We start from the raw sequence: 22,286 nt of genomic DNA, 5'->3' as shown, positions 1-22,286 counted from the left end.
GAGGGTCGGAGCGGAAAGGGGGGCGGGGAGATGTCCCGCTGGCGGGGAAGAGGAGGGTCGGAGCGGAAAGGGGGGTCGCGCTCCCCCACTTACGTCCTTATCAGGCACCCAAGGCGGCTCGTCCAGGCCGAAAGGGCTGCGGGCGGCGTGGTGCTCTGGCACCATGCGGAGCCCGCTGGACGAGCGAACCAGCTTCTTTCCATCACAGGCCTCCCCGCCCGACATCTTTCCCACAACACCACCGCTACTAGCCCAAGCAACGAACGGCAGCGCACCGCCCAATCGCCCGTTACTTCCCTAAAACTGATGCCGCTCTCTGCCAATGAACTCTCCGACTAGTGACCCGCCCACTACTATGTTCACCCAATGGGATGAGGCCTGCCCAAACTCTCAGCCAATCCCCTATCGCAATGTAGTACCGCAGTTAAGGCGCATGCGCAGCTCGAAAAACCCGACGGTAACCCCGAAAGAGGAGGAGAATCCGCTTCACTCGCGCCCGAGTGTCTGTACCCGGACAAAGCCTGTAACCAATGAGCGACTCGGAATGTGCGGAGGGCGGAACCAAGGCCTGGTACCTCCGGAAGGCCACGACTCCGAACACTCTGATTAGCCGGCACTTCTTTAGGGCTCTGAATAGACTCTCTGGGATTGGCTTGACCCAGACCCCATCTGATTGGGCTTTTCGACCGCTTCTCTGATTGGTGTGCGCCTTGCGCGGCTTCAGACAAATATCCTCGGCTTCGCGGCCATCTATAACTTCGAGGGCGCTAATCCCGTTAGCCTTCTTGCCCTCTGATTGGTTGGCAAGCTGCGAGGGCTCAGGGCCAGAGTGGTTGGCCTTGGCCGTGCGAAGACTCAGGCAAGTCACTCCCTGATTGGCTAGCCGTAGCGCCCTTGCTGGTGACTCGGTTTCACCTACGCGCCGTATGGTCCGGGAGCGCGGGTCGCGATTTGTGAGGCTTCCCTGGGGAGAGAGTTGGAGGGTGGAGTCGTGAGGAAGCGTCTGGAAAACAATGGGCGGGGCTTCACTTTGGAGGCGGGGCCGGGTGCGGCTGGGGTAGGGAAATTCTCCCCTTCCTGCCCCGGGTCAGAAATTGTGGGTGTGGCTGTTTTACCGCCCCACCCCCACCGTTATCCATCCCCGGTCCCGCCACAAGCCTCGGCAAACCGCCTTTCCGAGGGGCTCCCGCCCTGCCCGTGCGCGTGCCGCGGCGGGGGCTAAGAGACGCTTCAGACTCTCCCTGTGTTGTGAGTCCCGATGGCACGGGCGGAGCGGGCAGCACCGCTCTCCTGCCTGCGCTGTGGGGTGGGGCGAGCCGGGCCTCCTCAGCGCGGGTGTAGTTTTTTACACTACCCCGGCAGGGGTGTGGCGGGCCTAGAGCCTCACCCAGGGCTTTGTAATTCCTGGCAGGGGCTGTGGGGCATCTCGCCCTGCTGGGAGGCATCGCTCCCCGCGAGTGGGAGTGTCTGCGTCCGTGCCTCCGGCTGCTCTGGTTTGTGCTGCGGGGTCAGCGGCAGTGCAGCGCCGTGGTGGCTGAAGCCCCATGTGTAGACCAGGCTCAGTGTCACCCCCTTCTTGCTCCACAGATGGCAGCTGCACTGCTGTGCCTTGTGTAGCACTGTCACCTATGAAGTGGGCTTTCCTCAGAGGTGTCTGATTCGTGGGGACAGCCCCACTCCACAGTTGCCAACTTTCACATGGTAAATAAGCACCCTGACTTTCACAGTAAGTCAAAAATCAAGCTCATCCCATTTCAAAACAAGCCAATCCCTAAGAACCCCAAGATGGTATTTGACTAGATTCCCCCTGGTGTGCAGTCTGGGACTCTGGTGGGCCTGCTGTGCACCCCTGACATTCTCCCCCTTGCTTTCCCCTCCCCCCCCGCCCTTTGCCCCTGCTTGCCGGGAGCCAATTGAGGAGGGGAAAAAAAAGAAGCAACAAGCTACTAGCCAACAAACAACTCACAAGCCAATTAAGCCAAAAACAAGCCCAATTTCTGTGTTTTTTTTTTTTTTTTTTTTTTTTTTTTAGTGAGCTTGCCATGTCTGCCCCACCCCTGGAATCCCAGGGGAAAGGTGCAGCAGGGCTGTTTGGCATATGTCAGGGTTTCATCTCTTCAGTTTGTTGACGTATTATTTGAAGTCCAAGATATTCACGCGCCCCTTACTTTTATAATAAATGGAACAGCAAGAGAGTAGTGCTGATAACAGTTACCCTGTATAACTTATTTGTGTGGATGTTTTGTGGTTGACCGAGAATACTTGTCCTTGAACGGTAAGGATGGGCAGGGAGGTGTGGCATTTTTTGTGTCTATTTCAATTGCAATAACATTTTCAATGCCTTGCAGTCCCTCAGTTGTCTTTTGTGACATCCCCTCCAAGCAGGGTTAGACCCACCAAACGCAAAACAGTGGTTCAGAAGATTGGTCAGGGTTCCAAGGGAGGAGAGGAAAGAATAAGCACCCATTTATTTCTTTTTCTTCCACACACAGTTCTCTAATGCTGAAAAAAACCACCTCCTGCGTGCCCACAACCTTCCTTGGAAGAATTCAGGTTTTTCACTTTGAAGACCTGGTCTCTCTAGCTTAGTGGTTTAAGTATCCAGTTTAATATCTGAACTCCCCAGGACCATAAATTCAAATACCTGCTGAGCTGGTTCTCCTCTTCATCTTTCTCTGATGATGCATTCCATACCATGTAGTTTAGTGCATGTAAATTAGATTTTAAAAGCCAAGATCCTTTCTACTCCATGTGAATATTAAAGATCCTAGAGCACTTTTCATAAGCAGAGGTGTTTGTCCTCATGTCTTGCTCAAAATTTCCTTTCCCTTCACACTTGTATGATGCAGTGGCTGCATTTCAGTGGTACTGTGGGTAAAGTTTGTAAAGTGCTTTGGGATCCTTTTGGTCTAAGGGCACTGTGCCCATCTTTAATTATATTAAGCTTAGCCCTTGAGACAGGTATTAATCATAAGTTTGTTTTAAATAGGTCTTAATTTTAATGAAATTATGTTTAAATCACTGACTTTTTAATGTATTAATCCTGCTCTCAGGACCCATTTCCATATATTATGTATATGTACCCCAATAATTGGACCCTTATTTTTAAAAAGCAGATTAACTGGGGAACTAAGTCTTGTAAATATGTTTTATACTTGTCTGCCATTACATTGCACAATCCATTATATAAATAATAAAAAGCCTTATAATGCTACTTTGTTATATAGTTATAGCAGATGACTCGGCTTTTCTTTTTTAGATCAAAGTTTCAAAAACAATTGGATTGCATTATGCTGTAGTATTTAGTCACCCCATGTTTTAATAAATCAAAACAGTTCTGAGTAACAGAAATATTTATAGTCATGGATTATTTTATATTACATTTGTATGATTTTATTTCTCTTTGAAAATGAAAAGCTAGGGAGGTGTACAGCTGTAGCTCAGCTACAGGCAATTGAAATAATTACCAACTGTTCCTTTCATCAGTGTTACTGTAATCTGTCTCCAGTAGGATGTAGCTACAGCGCATCTGAGGAGAATTTCCATCATGTGAATGGCTAATTACATTTTGGGCTATAGATTATAGACAAATATATTGTTAGGAATTAATAGTAGTATTTGAATGTCCATTTTTCCACAAAATTGGTCAAATGAAATAAATACTTATGATCTGTATTTCATGTATGTTTCATAAGACTTCAATTTACAGGCAATCACCAGGCTCTGTACTCACTACAGTACTGTATCAAGACATGGATTGGGACCAGTTTGACATGAACCCCAAAGTGATAGCTGCTGTTAAGAAAGGTAATTTAATCCACCTGTATGTACATTCCTGATTTGCTATTACCATAAAATCTACCTGTACATAATCATATCCATACTGGAAATGTAATTTAAACACTTGGTGAGACAGTGTGTATTTGCAAGTGATACCCTCTTCTCCCAATGATCCAATGGTGATCTTTCCAAACAGCTTTATAATCCGCTTTTGATAAACCCCAAATGCATGCTGCCTCCCATGTCAAAAGCTTGTCAAGAGTAGTGTCCTGGCTTCCAAGCAGTCAAGAAGAGGTTGGAATACTGGAGTTTGTTCTATTAGGAAAGAAATGAACAGACACTGTCAGGCTATCCTTTTCTAATCTAGTCAATTTTATTTGCAATGTGCATTTAATTTCTGTTGTTGTGCCTTCTTCAAGAAGAAGTTAAAAAGCAAAAGCAGCCACAGTTTACACACAAGTAACTCCACTTTGGCGCACCAGAAGAACATTATAGTGAAATTGCTTCTCTATCAGAGCCTTCTCTCAGGCACCACTTCCATCTGATGTTAAAGCTGATAATGCTTTAAAGCCTTCCAAAAAACATTAAAGTCCCTTTCCATTCAAAATCACTGATAATCATGATAATATAAACAAAACTTGTAACTTTTTTTAACCAGTACTCTCAGTAAATTAACAATAAGTGGAAGTCCTTCTCTTTTGTAAGGTTATAGTCAATCCAAAAGCATTTATGAGAATTCCTCTAATTTCAGCTAATATAAAATCAATAAAAGAGATTTTGAATCTTTCTGGAGCAGACTTGCAAAGGCTGACAAAACTGTCCAGTATGGATGTACAGTGCTTACTGAAAACAGTCTCTGGTACACTGAGGAAAAGCTGTATGCTTACAGGTAATACTGTCAATACAAATAAAGTGTTTTATTTACATAATTAAAAACCGTTCTAGACTTTTGAGCTATAATGAAAGGTTTAAATTTATTGCTCAAAGATCTATTGTTGAAGTAGAGCATAAACCATTTTTTGTATAGCAGGTAATAGTATATTGATAAATTATTTCTTAGTCAAGTCAATTATTCAGGAAAGAAAAAGCTGTAAGTTCCTGTTACTCTTTAGTACAGTGGTTCTCAAACTAGGGCCGCCGCTTGTTCAGGGAAAGCCTCTGGTGGGACGGGCTGGTTTGTTTACCGGCTGCATCCACAGGTTCGGCCGATTGCAGTTCCCACTGACTGTGGTTTGCTGCTCCAGGCCAATGGGGACTGCAGGAAGCGGCACGGGCTGAGGGACATGCTGGCCGCCCTTCCTGCAGCCCCCGTTGGCCTGGAGCGGCGAACCGTGGCCAGTGGGAGCTGCGATCAGCCGAACCTGCGGACGCGGCAGGTAAACAAACCAGCCCGGTCTGCCAGGGGCTTTCCCTGAACAAGCAGCGGCCCTACTTTGAGAACCACTGCTTTAGCGGATGCTTTTATATTCCTAAAGGGCCTGATCCTGTGAAGTGCTGAATGTAAATAGAAGTGGATTGTACTCAGTCTTATAGGGTCAAATAATTCCCCTACATGGAAAATCTTGGCTGGGGGACAAGACACTGCAAGTTTCCCCTCTTAGAATTTCCACCAGAATATTTCATAGGGCAGGGGTTGCCCTCCTCTAATGGAATGGGCTAGGAGTTGAGCAATTGAATCCCCCATTTCTTGTTCTCTGTGTGGATCTTTAAAGCTCAGCCAGAAGTACAGAGCCTTCTATGTTTTCATACTGCTTCCTGACCCTTAGCAGCCCTCCTCCACTTAAGGTTGTCAGGTGTTCGATTTTCGACCAGAAAGTCCAGTCAAAAAGGGCACCTGGCAGTGTCCAGTCAGATGTACTGACCAGACACCAAAAGTCCGGTTACCGCGGGGCAGGGGGAGGAATGGGGTCATTAATCCATGCCAGCCCTTGCTCAGCCGGGGCCGCCTTCTACCTGCAGGCAAGCTCCTTGTCAGGCTGCAGCAGCTCTCATTTCAGTCCTGGAGCAGAGGGAGCCCAGCTGGAGGGGGAAGTGTGGGGTGTGAGCAACAGGGGCGGGGCCTTGGGGGGAAGAGGTGGAGCAGGGGGCGGGGCCTCAGGAGTCTGGTTACCAGCCAATAGAAAGATGGCAACCCTACCTCCACTTCCTGGTCATATCTGCTCCATTGAAGTCATGCAGACAAGATTTTCCTTGCTGCAGCTTTTCCCCAAAAGTCTCCTTAAAGGACAGGAAGAGGGGAAAGTTCTAGAGCATGGAGGGGATCAGCGTAAATGCAAGATGTACCAATTTACAAGCAGATTCCTCAGTGCATAGATTGTTTATTGGGAGGAAAACAGGCTAAATCATGCTTACATCTGGAAAAATGTCAATCATAGCGCTACCTGGAATGTGGTATTGTCCCTTATTAAGAAAATGCTAAATAGAACTCTTTCTTTTAAAAAATTATCCTCTAGCACTTCAGCTGTACCAAGACAAAGATCACTGCACATCCCAACACCAGAAACTAAGCCTGGGTTGCTCAGTACTAGATAGCTTGTTAAGAGGTGGCATTCCTGTGGTGGGGATCACAGAGCTTGCTGGTGAGAGCTCTGCTGGGAAGACTCAGATTAGTTTGCAGCTGTGCCTTTCTGTGCAGTATCCTTATGAATATGGAGGATTAGAATCTGGTAAGTACAATACACTTTCAGATTTACTTATTGTTTTAAGGGAGTATGCTAGCTGTAAGATCAGTAATTTTGTGTAATTGCAGTAAATATTTGTATCCGTGGATTTCTGATCATTTGCAGCATCATTAGCAGTAAGATGAGAAACTGGGCATTTGGAAAAGAAAAGCATGCTGTGTACAACTGCTACATCCCCCACATAATACTTTCCACTCCTACTACTGGCTGCTGATGGCACACACATTAGGGTGGCTGTGTGAATAGAATCAGACATGACTTTCCATTGAGTTATGATTGACTTTTTCCCTCAACAATCAAGTAGTGGGAAGTTGGTTAATCAAAATGCATAAGGCATATACAGAAGGAGTGTGTTAGGTTTCAGCATCATGATCACCCCCTGACTCTTCATGAAAACTGACATGACAAAACAATCCACATGACAGATATTGTTACATTAATATCTTAGGCATGTGCTAAGTATCCCTTATGTAAAGCAAGGGTTACAGTATCACAAAGGATCTGGTCATGATGTACAGGGCAAAACTGATGGACATACAGTCAAAAAAGTCATAGGCATTGTGTTGTACCCTACATTTTCCCCACGTCTGTGCAAGTAAGTAGATTATAAGGATAATTTGAACATAACCATTATTATTGTAAAGCCAACGATCTTTTGTATTTTTTGTTTGCGTTTTTGTACTACTTTGGGGATGAAGAAACTTATGTCAATTCTGAGAACTCTTTAGTCTGGTCCTCTGTATGACTAATGTTTTGGCTAGGTTGTTGTTCTGCCTCCCTTGCAGCATCATGTTTAACTTTTGAAGCTCTCACAGTTTGCTGTGTGAAAGTTGCTCAACTTGTTTCCTACTGTGTCCAACCATATGGAAAATTCTTGAAACGTCAAAAGGCAGGGATGGCTTTTAGGGCAGAAATTAGTCCTTGGCTTACATTTTTTTGCTTTAGGTTATGTCATTGATCAGAGCAGAAGCATGTATGTTTTTAGTCCTCCCCTTCAGTTCCTTCCTTGGATGCTACTAAGTGTTACATGTGTCACAAGTTCAGATCTATACTCATTTACAAGATCAGATGTATTCTTATTCGTGCCCTAGTGCTCCCCTCCATTTATGCTGGGAGAAAGGAACTAAATGGGTGTTGGGGGCAGAAAGGAAGGCACCTCATCCTAATAGCATTTTTGCCAGTAGAATCCTCCTTGCACAGGCACAGTTGTGGAATCCAACCATTACTCTCTCACACAGCATCCCAGCCTCCCCATTAGTGCTTAGGGCTGTTATGTTGTTTTGTTCTGGGCATATTGATCTCCTCCCCTCTGCTCTGCCAACTGCGGTTTGTGGCACATCAGCGGGCACAGAGCCCATAGTAATAAATACAACTCCTGCAGAAGGGAAACAGAAACAGTGTCTGAGGGAGAGGAGAAAGTGCTTCTGAGGTTCCTGATTAGATCTGAGTGTGTGTAAATGAGTAAATCTTTGCTTTTGAACAGGAACAACAGAACCCAACTTTCTGACATGACCGTTGATGGGCAGTCTGGCAGACAGGTGACTGGCAAGTTTTTGGATCTCAGACAGTCAGAGCAGCACATATTGCAAGTGTTGCCCCTTTTTGACCTGAGTGACTTGTCAAAGTTCATGGCCCTGGGGCTATTCCAATTGGGAGTAGAAACTGATGATGGAGTCTGGCATTTTCTTTGATGCAATCTTGTTTGTTTACAACAAATGTACAAAGTTCTGCTTCTCCGCAGACAAGTGGAACCAAAAACAGGGGAGAGCTTCTTTGCTTTCAGCCCCAAGCCTTTTTAACCAGCTCAGACTCAAAAAGCTCTCTAGCTTCTTCTAGGGCCATACAGTGCTTACAGGCTTCTGTTTAGATGTCTTCTGTCTCTCTCTCATTTTCTGGTTCTGTGTTCTCCACACACATCCCTCCAAAAAAATCAGCAAAAACCCCTCTGCCCACACAGTCCAAAACTACTGGACTGGTTCACACAACAATTTTATCTTAGGTGAGGGTTTGTGCCAATCTAAGAATAGCTCTCCTTTATTGCTTATTTGGCTGAATTTACTTTATATGCACGTATTTATAGATAAACTATTTGAATGTAATGTGGCAAATATATGAAAATTCTCAATTTAGGATCAGGAACAAATCCTGTTACTTTCTATGTGTTTTGTAATTTTATTTTAAACAAAATTGGTATGGTACACAGTAGATTCTACCACAGTATGGAAAAGCCCTGCATTCCAGTAAATATAAAAAATACTATTTAAATTTTTGATACAGCCTTTAGAATTTTGTGAACACTGTGGAGCAACAAAGAGAGCACCTTCGTCAGCCTAAATGAAGACAGACCATTGGGGTTTGATGAAACACCTTGCTTCTACATACTCATACTGTTGTGGAATGATGAAATTGCGCAGGTGACCAGTGAAAAATATGCTTCATACAATCAGTTGCATGTTTAAAATGTTTCTGTCTGAACCAAATTTATTCAGGACCACAAAGTGGAACAAAATGCTGGTTTCCAAGTGTGCCCAACAGCTTATCTCACAAAGACGACGAATATTTTGACTCTCAGGTCTCTGTCAGTAGGGGGTGGGTTTTTTTAATACATAGTAACCAATGTCATGGAGGAAATTTTTTCTCTGCGATAATTAAATCACTTCTGCATGTCCACATTCCGTTCCTTGTGTCAGCGGTGTGTATCCTCACTACCAGTGCTTGCATTGATGTAGAGAGCAGTGCACTGTGGGTAGCTATCCCACTGTGCAACTCACCACTATCTAGCACAGGGGGGTTTGGGAAAGGTTTACAGTACCTCGTGGAGGCAAATGAATTGCACACAGGTGACTGGGAACATGGTTTCAATATCTCATGATGCAGTTTTCTCCATCCCATAATTTTATTTCCATCCCATAATTAGAGCCCTACCAAATTCACAGCCATGAAAAATGTGTCACAGACTGTGAAATCTGGTCTCCCCCCGTGAAATCTGGGCTTGTGTGCTTTTACACTATACTATACTATATACTGTAGATTTTATGGGGGAGACTAGCATTTCTCAAATTGGGGACCCAAAAGGGGGTTGCAAGGTTATTTTAGCGGGGTCGCGCTATTGCCACCCTTCTGCACTGCCTTCAGAGCTGGGCAACTGGAGAGCAGCAGCTATTGGCTGGGTGCCCAGCTCTGAAGGCAGCGCCCCGCCAGCAGCAGTGCAGAAGCAAGGGTGGCAAATCCATACCATGCTGCCCTTACTCCTGTGCTGCTGCCTTCAGAGATGGGTGGCTGGAGAGTGGTGGCTGCTTACTGAGGGCCCAGCTTTGCAGGCAGCAGCACAGAAGTAAGGGTGACAATACCATACCATGCCATCCTTACTTCTGCACTGCTGCTGGCAGCGGCTCTGCCTGCAGAGCTGGGCTCCCGGCCAGCAGCTGCCCCTCTCCAGCTACCGCAACACTCCCTACAATAACCTTGTGACCCCCTCCCCCCCACACAATTCCTTTTTGGGTCAGGACCCCTACAATTATAACACCGTGAAAATTCACATTTAAATAGCTGAAATCATGAAATTTATGATTTTTTTTTAAAATTCCTTTGACCATGAAATTGACGAAAATGGACCATGAATTTGGTAGGGCCCTACCCATAATGTTTTGCACCTCTTTTCAAAAGCCCCGCAAACCTGCGCATCTGCTATCGCTGAGAAGCATGGATCCTGCACAGCTCTGCACTATTGTGATGAGAGTTGTGAGCACAATGCACCTGATTTTGTAGTATTTGTAGAGCCACCAGAGGAGCTAGGTGGTGGAACAAGACAATTCCTTGGAGGCTTTCTTCTTGTTGGACATAGAAGGAAACAATTCAAGGTTCTTGTTGGCATTCACCGAGCAGCTGCAGACGGTAGAGCACAGGTTCTGGGCCTGAGAAATAGGCACTGACCGGTGGGAATGCAGTATTATGCAGGTATGGGATGATGAGCAGTGACTGCAGAACTTTTGGATGCACAAGTCCCATTCCTGGAAGTGTGAGCAGAGCTCACCCCAGCCTTTTGGCGCACTGACATTGGAGAAGCAAGTGGCGATTGCCGTGTGGAAGCTGGGAACACCAGATTGCTACCGATCAGTCGGGAATCAATTCGGAGTTGGGAAATCCACCGTGGGGGTTGCTGCGGTGCAAGTTTGCAGGGCCATTAATTGCATCCTGCTACAAAGGACTGTGACTCTGGGAAATGTGCAGGACATAGTGGATGGTTTTGCAGCAGTGAGGCAATAGATGACAGGCATATCCCTGTTTTGGCACCAGACCACTCTTCTACAGAGTACATAAACAGAAAGGGCTACTTTTCTTTAGTATTGCAAGTGCTGGTGGATCCCCAGGCTGTTTTACTGACATCCGTGTGGGATGGTCAGGGAAGGTGCATGATGCAGGCATCTTTAAGAACACAGGCCTGTTCAGAAAGCTGTAAGCAGGGACTTTCTTTCCAGACCAGAGGATCATCATCAGGGGTGTTGAAGTGCCAATAGTGATCCTTGGAGACCCAGCCTACCCCTTACTCCTGTGGCTCATGAAGCTGTACACTGGCCACCTCGATAGTACCAAGGAGTGCTTCAACTACAGGCTAAGCCAGTGCAGAATTACAGTGGAATGTACCTTTGGCTGTTTGAAAGACAGCTCGCGCTGTCTACTCATGAGGTTAGACCTCAGTGGAAAAAATTATCCCAATGAGTATAGTTACCTGTTATGTGCTTCATAATATCTGTAAAGCAAAGGGGGAAGAGTTTCTGCTGGGGTGGAGTGGAATGGCTATCTGCTGATTTTGAGCAGCCAGATACCAGGGCTATAAGAAGAGCTCAGCAGTGAGCTATACAGCTCAGGGAGGCATTGAAAGACCATTTTAATAGTGAGCCACAGTAATATGTATTGCTGTAGTGTGCTCTCCCTGGCATTGTGTTTTTTGCACTCGATATGAACCTTGTAATGAGTGCTGTGTGTGTAGTAATATAACATTGCACATGCACCTATTGCTGTTATCTCAAATGATGTGAGAGCCACACAGCATATATTGTGAAATAATAACGATGAATTCAGTTTCCATAACTAAATTTTTATTCCAAACCCAAGCAAACAGACATATTTATAACAGAATGAAACTTTATAAATACAGGGAAAAGAACCTTTGAAGGGGAAAGAACAGTCATTTTCATTTCACAAACACATACACCAACTGTGTCTCTCACAGGTCAGTGTTTATGTGGATGTGATTGTCGTGGGATCTCTGGTTCCCACGGTCAAGTGCTGAAGCAGCTCCTGGGCTGGAGGCTCCACCAAGTGTCCTGCCTCCTCAGTGGTCAGCCTTGAATGACTCCAGCCATATGTCGGGGGGGCTATGGCCATGTGGTGCAAGTGCTGCCCTTATGGATACTGCTAGGCAAAATTCTCTGGCTTTGATGAATTGGGCGCACACGCACACACAAAGTAGAATATGTGGCTGCACCTACTCAAAGAAGAACAGCTGGAATGGGTTTGTGTGACTGGGCTTCTTTAAACCCAGTGAGGGGTTGATTACTGGTGTGTAAAGTATGGTAAAAATGCACACCCATTTGACACCCATAAAGATGCAAAGGATGAGTTTTATTAATCAGTGTTATTGGTATATAAAATAAATGATGCAGTATTGGTGTATTTATCATTGAGACATGATCTTCATAATGTGCCTATACAGCAAAGGCATAAGCCAGGGACCATTCCTCAGTCCTGTTGGGTTCGGGGGAGGTTGGCTAAAGGATCCTTCTGCAGCCTATCGGGAGGATTCACTGAGCCCGGGACTCATAATTACGGGTGGACAACAGAAAAAGTAACAAGGACAGGTGTGAAGGTCAAAGGGTCAAAAAAAGGGAACCTGAAGAGGACACCGAGTGTCAGGCAGTTATGCAGCTATGCAATAAATAAAAGTGTCATCTGGTGGGTCAATGAATAGTGCAAAGGGGAGTCTGTGAAACCAAAGGATGTGATCATTGCACTGGGCACCAAAAGAACAGCTGGCAGGACTGCTGTGATCATAGCTGTATCTTTTGTTGGGTCATCAAGTTTGGGTAAAAAAAGTAAAAATTGTCCTTTTAACAGGACCAAGATTTTGAGTGAGTTCTAAGAAGAAAATATTCCCTAATTTGAGTATTCATTGCTAAGCAGAAAAAGGAATGAATTTTAAAAATATATTTGTAATGTGAGTTGTATAATATTAGAGGTTGTCTTTTTTTTTTTTGATTGCAGGTGCTGTCTACATTTGCACAGAAGATGTTTTCCCAAATAAACGCTTGCAGCAACTGATTGATCAACAACGTACATTTAGGGCAGATGTTCCACTTGATGTCATACAGAGAATAAAATTTGGAAACAGTGTTTTCATTGAGCATGCCGCAGACCTTGTAAGTAACAGTGCAACTTACAAATAAATTACTTGGGAACATTAAATCCAATTAGTGCAGATGCAAACAAATAGTACAGGGGGCCTAACTGTAGATAGGCAGTAGTGCTCACAGAGACGACAAATAAATTAAGGTGATTTTCTCTATATACCAGCTTCCTAATCTCTTCATATTATATTTAGGAGCTGATCCAAGTTTTCAGAGATTTAATTCTCATACAAAGTTTCATTTTGAAAAGGACGAGAGATCTTTACAGACTAACATTCAACTTCTTCCAAAATCCATTATACTTGTTCTAGTATATGAGGCATTACTATTACTTACTTATATTGCAAGAGTGCCTAGGGACACCTCCCCCCACTCTTTATATTAGGCAGTGTAAAAACTCGTAATAAAAAGATGGTCCCTGCCCCAAAGAATTTACAATGTAAGTTTTTAAGACAATAGATAACAGATTGATCAAACAAACAAACAGGATGCGGGGGAATGAAAGGTAACAATGATATAACCATGATAAACAGTAGCCATGGTATATCGGCTGTCTAGTCATTGCCAGTATTTTTGTATGTGTCATGATAGAGGGTTTAGTTTTAAGGAGAGATTTGAGGCGAACCCTGCATACTGAACACTCCTCCCCCAGAGCCTCCTGCACACCATGAAACAGCTGATCGGGAGGTGCTGATCGGTGGGGCTGCCAGTGGGTGGGAGGCGCTGGGCACCAAGGGGGAAGCTCATGGGGGGGCTGCTGACATATTTCTGTGGCAATGTACATTGGTAAATTCTGGCTCCTTCTCAGGCTCAGGTTGGCCACCCCTGATCCAGAGGCTCATCTCAAAGAACTCTGGTTACGGATAAGTAACTTTCATTTTCTAATGGGCTCTAAAGGTTAAAAATATTTATTCAAAGTACTAGATCATTATTTTAAAAATTCTAGGGTAAATATAAGAACATATTGTATATGATGATAATAATATTGCAAATTCTAATCTAAATGTCACATTCGTTGCAGTCCAGACAACAATTGGTGGTCCTATGTTGGGGAAACAATGGTTTTATTCCAGTCCTCTGAAACTATAAAATGCATTTATCATGGAGAAAGTCTGCACAATAACAGCAGGAGTTCTGAGAAACAGCTCATAATAGGATGTACGTAGAACCAAAGCACCCTGCCAAATATAAAATGTTACATATATTGACAAGGCAATAAATTGCAGCAGTAGCTGGCTGTGGCTATGCCTCCCCAAACTGCAGTCACCTCTCCAATGTAGTGTAGACCACCCTTAGTGTACAGTGAACACAGTAAGAAATCTTTCTCGAGGTCATCTATTCTGCTGAATGAATTCTTTTCAGCAGTTAGAAACACAGTTATGATGATATTTGTGTGAAGAGCAAATCAGTTTGGTAAGGTGAATCCTACTGTAATCCAGTTCCAAGAAATTCAGTCTAATTTTGACAGAGATGGAATATAGAAAGTCGTCCGTGTGTAAGACCGCTAATCCTGGCAGAACGTTTATAAATCTTTAACTGTGTATTCCTATTTATGTGTGAAGAATGGTGTCTTTCACAAGAACAGTGCAAGGGTGTCAAAAGAATTCCCTCTTTGCTAAGATGAACAACTGTTACATGTGATAGAAGAAAATTAAACTACTAAGCACCCAGTGGAGTGTAACTTCTATCTAAAATATTTTGGGGACTTCAGAAACATTCAGATGATGGAATTTTGTATCAACTGGGGAGGAAACAGGAGTTTCAGGTGATACTAACTTTTACCAGAAGTTTTGGTTAATAGAGGGTCTGATATAGTACTATCTCAATTCCTTTGATGAAAAAACACTCTTTTCTCATTTATCAATACCCTGAGGTCTTATGCTAGCCTTGAGTTAAATCCTCAACATTCAAGTGAGAATTTGAGTGCAGAGTGGCCATGGAATAGGACTGCACTATCATGTTCTTGGGTAACACTGGAATTTTATACGGGACTCAAAAATCCAGGTCATACTTTTTCTTGACTTCTTATGCCTTGTGCAGCCCCATTTACTTGACTGTGCTAGGCTGCACATGGTGTAAACTAGTGCTGCCGTTGATCTCTTTTTTTGTTGTTGTTGTTTTTTCTTGTGACTACTTTTAACAAACAGACATCAGACCTACACAAAGGAATACAATTGTGTTGTAAAGATCCACAATCTTGGCTTATGAATATAACCTCCCATAAATAACCACAGAGCCAAGCAGTGAAATGACAGGTATCTGTCTTAGAATTTTATAGGTACCCGCATTCTAACTAGTTCTAATGTTGAATGTTTGTATTTTGTGGTAGGACACCTTCTACAACTGCATTGCTAAAAGGATTACCTTACTGCTCTTGAGAGGCGTGGTGCGTTTGGTGGTCATTGATTCTATGGCTGCTTTGTTTCGATGTGAATTTGGAGCAAAAGATTCTGTTATGAAAGCCAGATATCTGCAGACATTTGGAGCAAAACTTCACAGTTTAAGCAGTCGATTCAGAACTCCAATACTGTGCATTAATCAGGTATGAAACCAGAAGTTATTTCCTACTCCGCAGAACCATTGAATAAACAAAATAAAAGAGACTTCTTGAAAAGAACTACAAACAGAAATGAAGCTGACGGTATTCTTTTTGAACACACACTTTTGTTCTATGATAATTTAATGATTAATGGAGGAGTTTTCTCATACAGAAACAAATTCACTAGTATTGAGACATCTGTTGGCCCAAAAGTATTTGTATGAATGTTATACAAGCCAGTTGATACATTCTGAAAGTGAAAACATATTTGTATTTATACAAAAATGTCTTCTCCCATGAAACTGCAAAACCTATATAAGAACTAGGAAAGTCAGTATGTCCCAATATTTTCCTCTCCAACATTTTAGGTTTTTTTAAAACCTAGTCAATTTATGATAGCTCTGGAGGTCTTTATCAACAGAACACATACAACCTAGGCAGTACCAGTGGCCATTATGGTGACTTTGTGATGTGGAACTTAGTCCACTGAAAGCTGGCCCAAGGAAGTCATAGGCTTAATTTTTTGAGTGACGTGGGGAAATAATCTTTCTTTTAAAAAAATATTTGAGGTATTAAAAGAAACTAGAATGAGCCAAACGGGAACAATCAGTACAGAGAACTAATGGAAATATTTTCTTTAAAATTGGGATGAAGTGTCAGATCTTAGACTTGCTTATGCAGCTTTATCTGTTTTTAGCTTGGTTTTTTCCTACTAATATTTTTGGAACAATTTTTACTGTGTTACTTGTATCACGGTAGTGCCTAGAGGTCCCAGTGGGTGCTGTAAATCTGATTTTGCAAGTTAGTGTTCAGTACATTAGGAAAAAAGGGCTGAGTGAGTGAGAAAATTGTCTTGTTTTAAAGAGATATTATCAACTTCGTCATAATGACTAACTGAAATGTTCCAATTGCTAATAAGGCAGGCTTTAAATAATATCCTGAAATTTTTTAAAAAATTATTTGTATAGATGTTTTTTCTCCTCCCCTGTTAATGTTTGCAAGGGTCTTTTTTTTGCTAAGGGAGAAACTGTCTATATAGAGGAGAAAGTGAAAATAACGATATCTAAAGCATTGTCAACTGCACAAAAGTAATCAGACTGAAAAAAGAGAATTTCTCTCACACTCACGCTAACTTTGAAGGGGTCCCACAGGGATCTGTACTATCCCATCTTCTCTTCAATATCTAATGATAGGCGATGTTATTGACCCAGTTGCCAATTAGTATGCTAATGACACTGAACTATATATCTCATTCGTAGTCCATGCAACTGTTACTAATAAAATGTCAGCATGCCTACAAGACATTGGTTCTTGGATGAAGGTCAGCTGGCTCAAGCTGAACCCAGCAAGACCAGTGATGTTAGTCAGAGAGGGGAAACATTTTGAAGGACTAGCCAAGACATTGTTTCTACCTTCCATTGATGACATAAAGCCTCCATCAAAATAGTGTGAAGCTTTGGCTTCTAGTTTGACTCATTAAACTTAGATGACCTTGTACCATCAGTATCTTAAAAACTACTAGTTTAATCTCCAGTTCGTTAAATAACTTTTTCTCCTTTTCTTCTGAACAAGGACCTGGCAACAGTCAATGCATTTGTCATATCTAGGGTAGATTACTGTAATTCACTGTATCTGAAGCTGAATGTGAAGACAATGCATCAGCTCTAGCTGTTACAAAATGTGGCTGTCTGCCATGTCTGTGGTTTAGGAGGCTGCCTTGAGCACAAGAGGCTTATGCTGAAGTCCCTCCATGGGCTCCCCAGTCAACTTATGATGCCAGTTTAAGGCTTTGGGTCCTAAACAACAAAGCAACTAATGGATCCAACTCCATTAAAGACAAAATTCTGTCTATGAACTATCATGACAGCTGCAGTCCTTTGGGACAATGCAGAAAATGAAGCCCAGGATGAAGTTTGTGAGAGCTTGGGATAAAACATTCTCACTCAAGGGGACCAGCTATGGAACAAACTTCCAGAGGAGATTGCGCAAATCCAGAGTCTGACTACCTTTAAGAAACACTGCAAAACTTTCTTCAAAAATTTTTTCCTCCATAATAATGACCCAACAGTGACACTCCCTTGTACCACCAAACCCCTACCATCTAAAGAAAGAAAAGAAAATCTAAAAGATCAAAACCAAAAAAAGCATATTTTTATCCTGAAAAAAGAAGTGCTAGAGATGCCATGAAGTCATCAAGTGGCTTCGCTATTGCCATTGATTTTACATGGAAGGCACTTGGAATACTACAGTGATGGGCAGCAAAAAAAGTACCCTTAGGCAACGTCTTTCAGTTCTAATAATTTTAGGGATCATGTGTAATAATACTACAAGCAATGTTTTCAAACAGAAATGATTCAGCAAGTTGATGGTGGCATCCCTTTAACTTTAGTCCATGATAAGATTGATAAACCTAAACCTAGGGCTCTGCTTCACTAAAATATTCCTAATTTTAAATGAATGTACTAGAAAATGACAAGTTATTTCTATAAGATGAGACCCTCTCCCAATTAGGAGAACCTGTGGTGAGGACGTAGGAGAAGTGAAGTTGAGGCTTCCCTCAAGTTTCCTTTGAATTCTTTTATTGGCAGAATCTGAACTCCGTTGCATGATTCAGGCCCTAAACATAGTGGATTTCTGGGGATGTGAAGCCCCCTCAAGCCTCAGCACTTACTGTAGGACAGAGGTCCCCAAACTGTGGGGTGTGTCCCCCTAGTGAGGTGTGGAGGAACATGGGGGGGGGGGGGTGAGGCTGGGGCCCAGGCCAGCCCCCACAGGGGGCAGGGAGAGAGCGCCGCCGGGATCTGCTCCTGTCTGCTGGCTCCAGGCCCCGGCTGCCAGCCAAGACCCCTGGCCGAGGCTCTGCTCCCACCACTGCCCCCAGCTGTGGCCCAGCCTTAGTCCCATTTCCTCTGTCTGCATCTCGCCCCCGAGCTGCAACCCTGCTCCCAGCTCGGGGGAGTGGGACACAGACAGGGGTAAAGGGGGTGTGAGGTAAACATTTTGGGGACCACTGCTCTAGGACCCTCTGCCCCATCTCCTAAACAGTGCAGTTCCTGCAGAGCCTTGCTTGTCATGGATTCTGCCACTGGCGCCTTGGATATCCTTTAGAGTGGGACTGTGCATTGTGGAGTCGGCTCTTTTTGGCTATTTTCCCAGGGTTTTCTGGGGCAGCTATGCTGCAAATAAAGTGTCTGACAAGGAGGCAAGGGCAGGGCAAGTATGTATCTTTTCAAAACTCAGTTCTGAGCTGAGAAGATTCTCAGTTCTGCATGGGAGGTGGTGGAGGTAGTTTAAGAGTGCTGGTTAGATCTGTCTTGAGAATCAGGGAACTGTAAATTGGCTCTGGCCCGAGCATAGGTCAGTGCAAACCTGAGGGTTCTCTAACCTATCTCAAACGGCTGCTTTCCATTTGGCTATATGCTGCCTGAAGTGGGACATCCTTAAGGGCTACGATCTTATGAATGTGTAGTCTAAAAATGAATGTAGAGTAGCCTGAAGGCTTCTCAGCCAGGTGTTTGTTACTGAACATCCTGGGAGGAAAGGAAAGACAAGACTGAATGGGTAATATTTTGTACTGATTTTTGATAATTTGTGTAGGTGTGCTTAAAAAAAGGTTTCCTACATATTGCAGCAATAGTCTGGGGGAGGAATTTCTCTTATTTTAGTCCAGAGTCCCCCATCTTTGGGGAGCAGCTTTGGATTTGGAATGCTTTATTGGGTTAGTTTCCTGTGCTTTTGGCTGTTTTAGGAAATCTTTTGCCTTTTCGGGAAATGATGGCTCTCCTCCTGTGAGGATTAGCCTCTCTTTTAGGGAAGAGTTCTGTTTTGAGCCTGAGCCTTAGCCCAGACCTTCCTTTTGCAAAGGAATCAGAAAGTATGCTAGATTTCTTCCAAGTGCTTCAGTCACTTAAGAACTTGAGATTGAACTCTAGTGCTTTATCTGTTTAGAGGTGGATTGGACCCCTCAGGTCCTAGTAGTGTTTTGATCTTAGTACTGAAGAAATTGCTCTGGAAGGTCTGGATTGACTCCCAAGAGCTGAAGAGGACTGATGTGCACTTGAGAAAGTGTCTTTAGAGGAGTCTTTGCTGATGTGGCGGGGATGCACAGGTCCCAGATTTATATAGACCAAGTCTCTTTTCCTGGCAAAGCAAGGTTCTGCAGATAGGGAGCAATTGTGGAAGAACTATCCTTCCAAGTGTCCAGAAAGGGTCTCCTACCAGCTGGAGCATTTCTTAGCCTTTGAATTGTTCCATTTGGACTGCTCTGCTGTAAAAAGAAACAAGTGAAGTGCAGAAGCCCAGTGGATGGTTTCATTTGGGGAATAAGGCTCCTGAAATTTCAGACCCCAAAGGCAAAGAAGAATTGGGATATCGGGACTGTTATTACTTGCTATAATCTCAAATTCAGCTTTAAAAGCTGGGAATACTGGATTGCCATTCTACTTAAAATGCCGGAGATAGAATCTGACACAAAGGTGGAAGGCCCATGATCAAGCCTCATGGATGGTCTGTCTCTGGTATTTGCTGAAAAATTGGTTCAAGCTGTGACTAAGGGAATAGTTAGTGTTTAGGACTAAGTTTATACCCCACAGTACCCCTTCAATTTCAGCCTGGATAAGTACCTTTTTTTAAAAATTTAGTTTAAGTAATTTGTGATTCAATATACGGTCTTTTTTTGTGTCACCCCAGTTCCCCACCTTTCCTTGGGTAAATACAAATTAAATATATTCAAAATGCAGCTTCATTCAAATTCTATTTTTTATGATTTAGGTAACTGATACAGTGGATGAGACAGATGTTGCTCAGAGCAATTTTGGGTAAGTAGTTCTCCATAAACTGAAATGTAAGAAGCGCGCGCACACCCACACACAACTTTTCTTTTTTTTTTTTTCTTTTCTTCCCTTTTGTCAGTTTATCCTCAGTATAATATATAGGAACATAGGAATTGCCTTGCCACATCAGACCAGGGTTCATCTCATCTAGCATTCTGACAGTGAGCAGTACTAGCTGTGGAGGAAAGCGGAAGAAATCCTATGGTGGTACAATTATGGAATAATCTGCTCATAGGGGATGGTTTATTTTTGTTGTTGTTTTTTTTTTTTAATCCTCAGGTATTAGTGGTTGGTTTACACTCTAGCACATGAGGGATTATATCTTCTCTTGTCTGTCTAATGTAACTGCGGATGTTGTCATTTTCCATATAAATTTAAACCTTTATTAAAATCCTGTTTTTAAAAAAAAAATTGTAAAGACATAATTAATGAAGCAGAACTTCATTGCCACAAGATACCTTTGAGGCCAAAAGATTAGTAGGATTTAAATAAGGCCTTGGTATTTATATGAATGAGAACATTCCCAGTGACATAAGATCATATTTTTAGAAGAGGAGATATAAATTTTATGTTTCAGGGGCATGACGTTGATGGGGGGGAGGGGTTAGGGAGAAACTTCTCCTTTGGGCAGATTATTCCCTGCCTACTGGAGGGTTATTTCCACTTTCCTTTAAAAAAAATTTTTATAAATGATAAATCAAGAAAAAAAATTGAGGGTGTTAAATCTACCCCACCCTCTTTAATGTTGTCTCTGATGGAGCCCAGGGTAGATGGCCCTGTAATTTGTATTTTAAGTGGTTGAAAATTGTTTGAAGTTGACTTATTGTAATTCTTCCTGGCAAAAGAGAGGATTTGTCAAGACAAATGCCATATCTATGAAGCATTGCAGCTACTTATAGCTGAAGTGAAATTTCTAATGTATGTCTACTTAAAATGAATTAACAATTTAGTGTGAAACATCTTATGTTTCATGCATGCAAAAACTTATAAAACACTGTTTTCTTCTAGCTTATTGGATAAGAAAGTTTCTCCAGCACTTGGGCTAACCTGGTCCAATCAACTGTTGATGAGATTGATGGCCAGTCGAATAACACAATCAGAACAGTCACCTGGAGGTGCATTACAGCATACTGGAAGTGTTTTGAGGACTTTAAGTGTGGTTTTTGCTCCTCATCTCCCTCCGTCCTTTTGCTGCTATGCAGTAAATCTGGAAGGTGTGAAAGGTGTAAAAGTGAAAACCCCACTGTGAAAATGTTACATATCTATCGACTCCAAAGATAGATATAAATGATTGTGAATCAAGAAGCCATTGGCCTATTTTTTTCCATCTGTAGAAAAAAAGATGCCTAACCATGTATATGAAAAATGTTGCTTGGACAATACACTTTTATAACCATATTCTGCAAAAATACAGAAGCCAGTGATAAAGAATAGATTTCTGTACCTACTTTTTAGGTTCAGTTAGGTTTGCACCTTGATGTATTTATCTTGGAAAGAAGGGATCTTAATAAAATATAACCTGCATCTTTGGGATGCAGACTATACTAAATGCTGGCCTGCTTTAAAAACTTACTGAAGTAGGCCAGCTGTACTTTCAAATCCTGACTCTAGCAAGGAAATAGCATGTTTATAAAACTAATGTAAGTAGCTGAAAGTGTGCTGCTCTGGGAAAGGAATAATTCATGAATATAGTACCAAAGCAATACTGACTTGTTACCTGCACTAACACCCCCCCCACCCCCCCCCCCCCCCCCCCAAATCTCCCCCTACCACAACCAACAAAAAACCTTTGTGCTGTTACTTCTAGCTAAACCATAACTGACTTCACTACTTGTAGCAGTGGGGGTATTTGCAGAGAAGAGGACACAGCTACTCCCCTAGCTCCTGTACATTGGCTATAGATTCTATGTAGGTTCTTATACTACTCTCCTCACCAGAGCACTTGAGCAACTTCAAGTAGTTCATGAAGCAGATATTAACATTTGTTATATATGATTCATTCTCTCTGCAGAGGGAGCATTGTGTGTGCAGTGTAGCATTTTGGTAA

General features: G+C 43.0%; 3 protein-coding genes across 9 annotated transcripts in view; 1 reads left to right on the top strand and 2 right to left on the bottom strand.

The window, feature by feature from the left end:
- The window catches only part of ZFYVE21 (zinc finger FYVE-type containing 21), a 27,242-nt gene extending 26,460 nt beyond the window's left edge, over positions 1-782 (bottom strand). Inside the window, exon 1 of one of the 3 annotated variants that reach the window (XM_026654242.2) lies at positions 576-782. Coding sequence is in view for 2 of the 3 variants with exons in the window: in XM_026654240.1 (XP_026510025.1) it covers positions 94-225 (132 nt within the window). In the remaining variant the exon portion in view is untranslated. Of the gene's footprint in view, positions 1-93; positions 299-575 lie in introns of those variants that run through there. The other 2 variants (XM_026654240.1, XM_026654241.2) reach the window with 2 other exon arrangements.
- Positions 783-1,092: 310 nt separating this feature from the next.
- Positions 1,093-21,967, top strand: XRCC3 (X-ray repair cross complementing 3). Of its 5 annotated transcripts, XM_029912100.1 has the most exons (9): positions 1,093-1,248; positions 1,588-1,726; positions 3,710-3,807; positions 4,532-4,669; positions 6,234-6,446; positions 12,726-12,880; positions 15,198-15,410; positions 20,178-20,224; positions 21,248-21,967. In XM_029912100.1, exons 3-9 carry the CDS (start codon positions 3,753-3,755, stop codon positions 21,486-21,488), a joined length of 1,062 nt encoding a protein of 353 aa, XP_029767960.1. In that variant the 5' UTR covers positions 1,093-1,248; positions 1,588-1,726; positions 3,710-3,752; the 3' UTR covers positions 21,489-21,967. The 5 variants fall into 5 exon arrangements, with proteins under 5 accessions (XP_029767960.1, XP_026510022.1, XP_026510024.1 ...); XM_026654237.2 differs by lacking the exon at positions 1,588-1,726; XM_026654239.2 differs by lacking the exon at positions 1,093-1,248 and having other exon boundaries at positions 1,545-1,726.
- Positions 3,823-22,286, bottom strand: part of KLC1 (kinesin light chain 1) — an 87,022-nt gene continuing 68,558 nt past the window's right edge. The window contains exon 14 of the mRNA XM_026654227.1: positions 3,823-4,095. Within this exon, the coding sequence (XP_026510012.1) occupies positions 4,065-4,095 (31 nt within the window). The 3' untranslated portion in view covers positions 3,823-4,064. The remainder of the gene's footprint in view (positions 4,096-22,286) is intronic.

The sequence above is a fragment of the Terrapene carolina genome, unplaced genomic scaffold, assembly GCF_002925995.2.
Source record: "Terrapene carolina triunguis isolate 2854851 unplaced genomic scaffold, T_m_triunguis-2.0 Scaffold189, whole genome shotgun sequence".
In the NCBI taxonomy this organism is placed as follows: Eukaryota; Metazoa; Chordata; order Testudines; family Emydidae; genus Terrapene; species Terrapene triunguis.
This window is presented reverse-complemented; position numbering and strand designations above follow the sequence as displayed.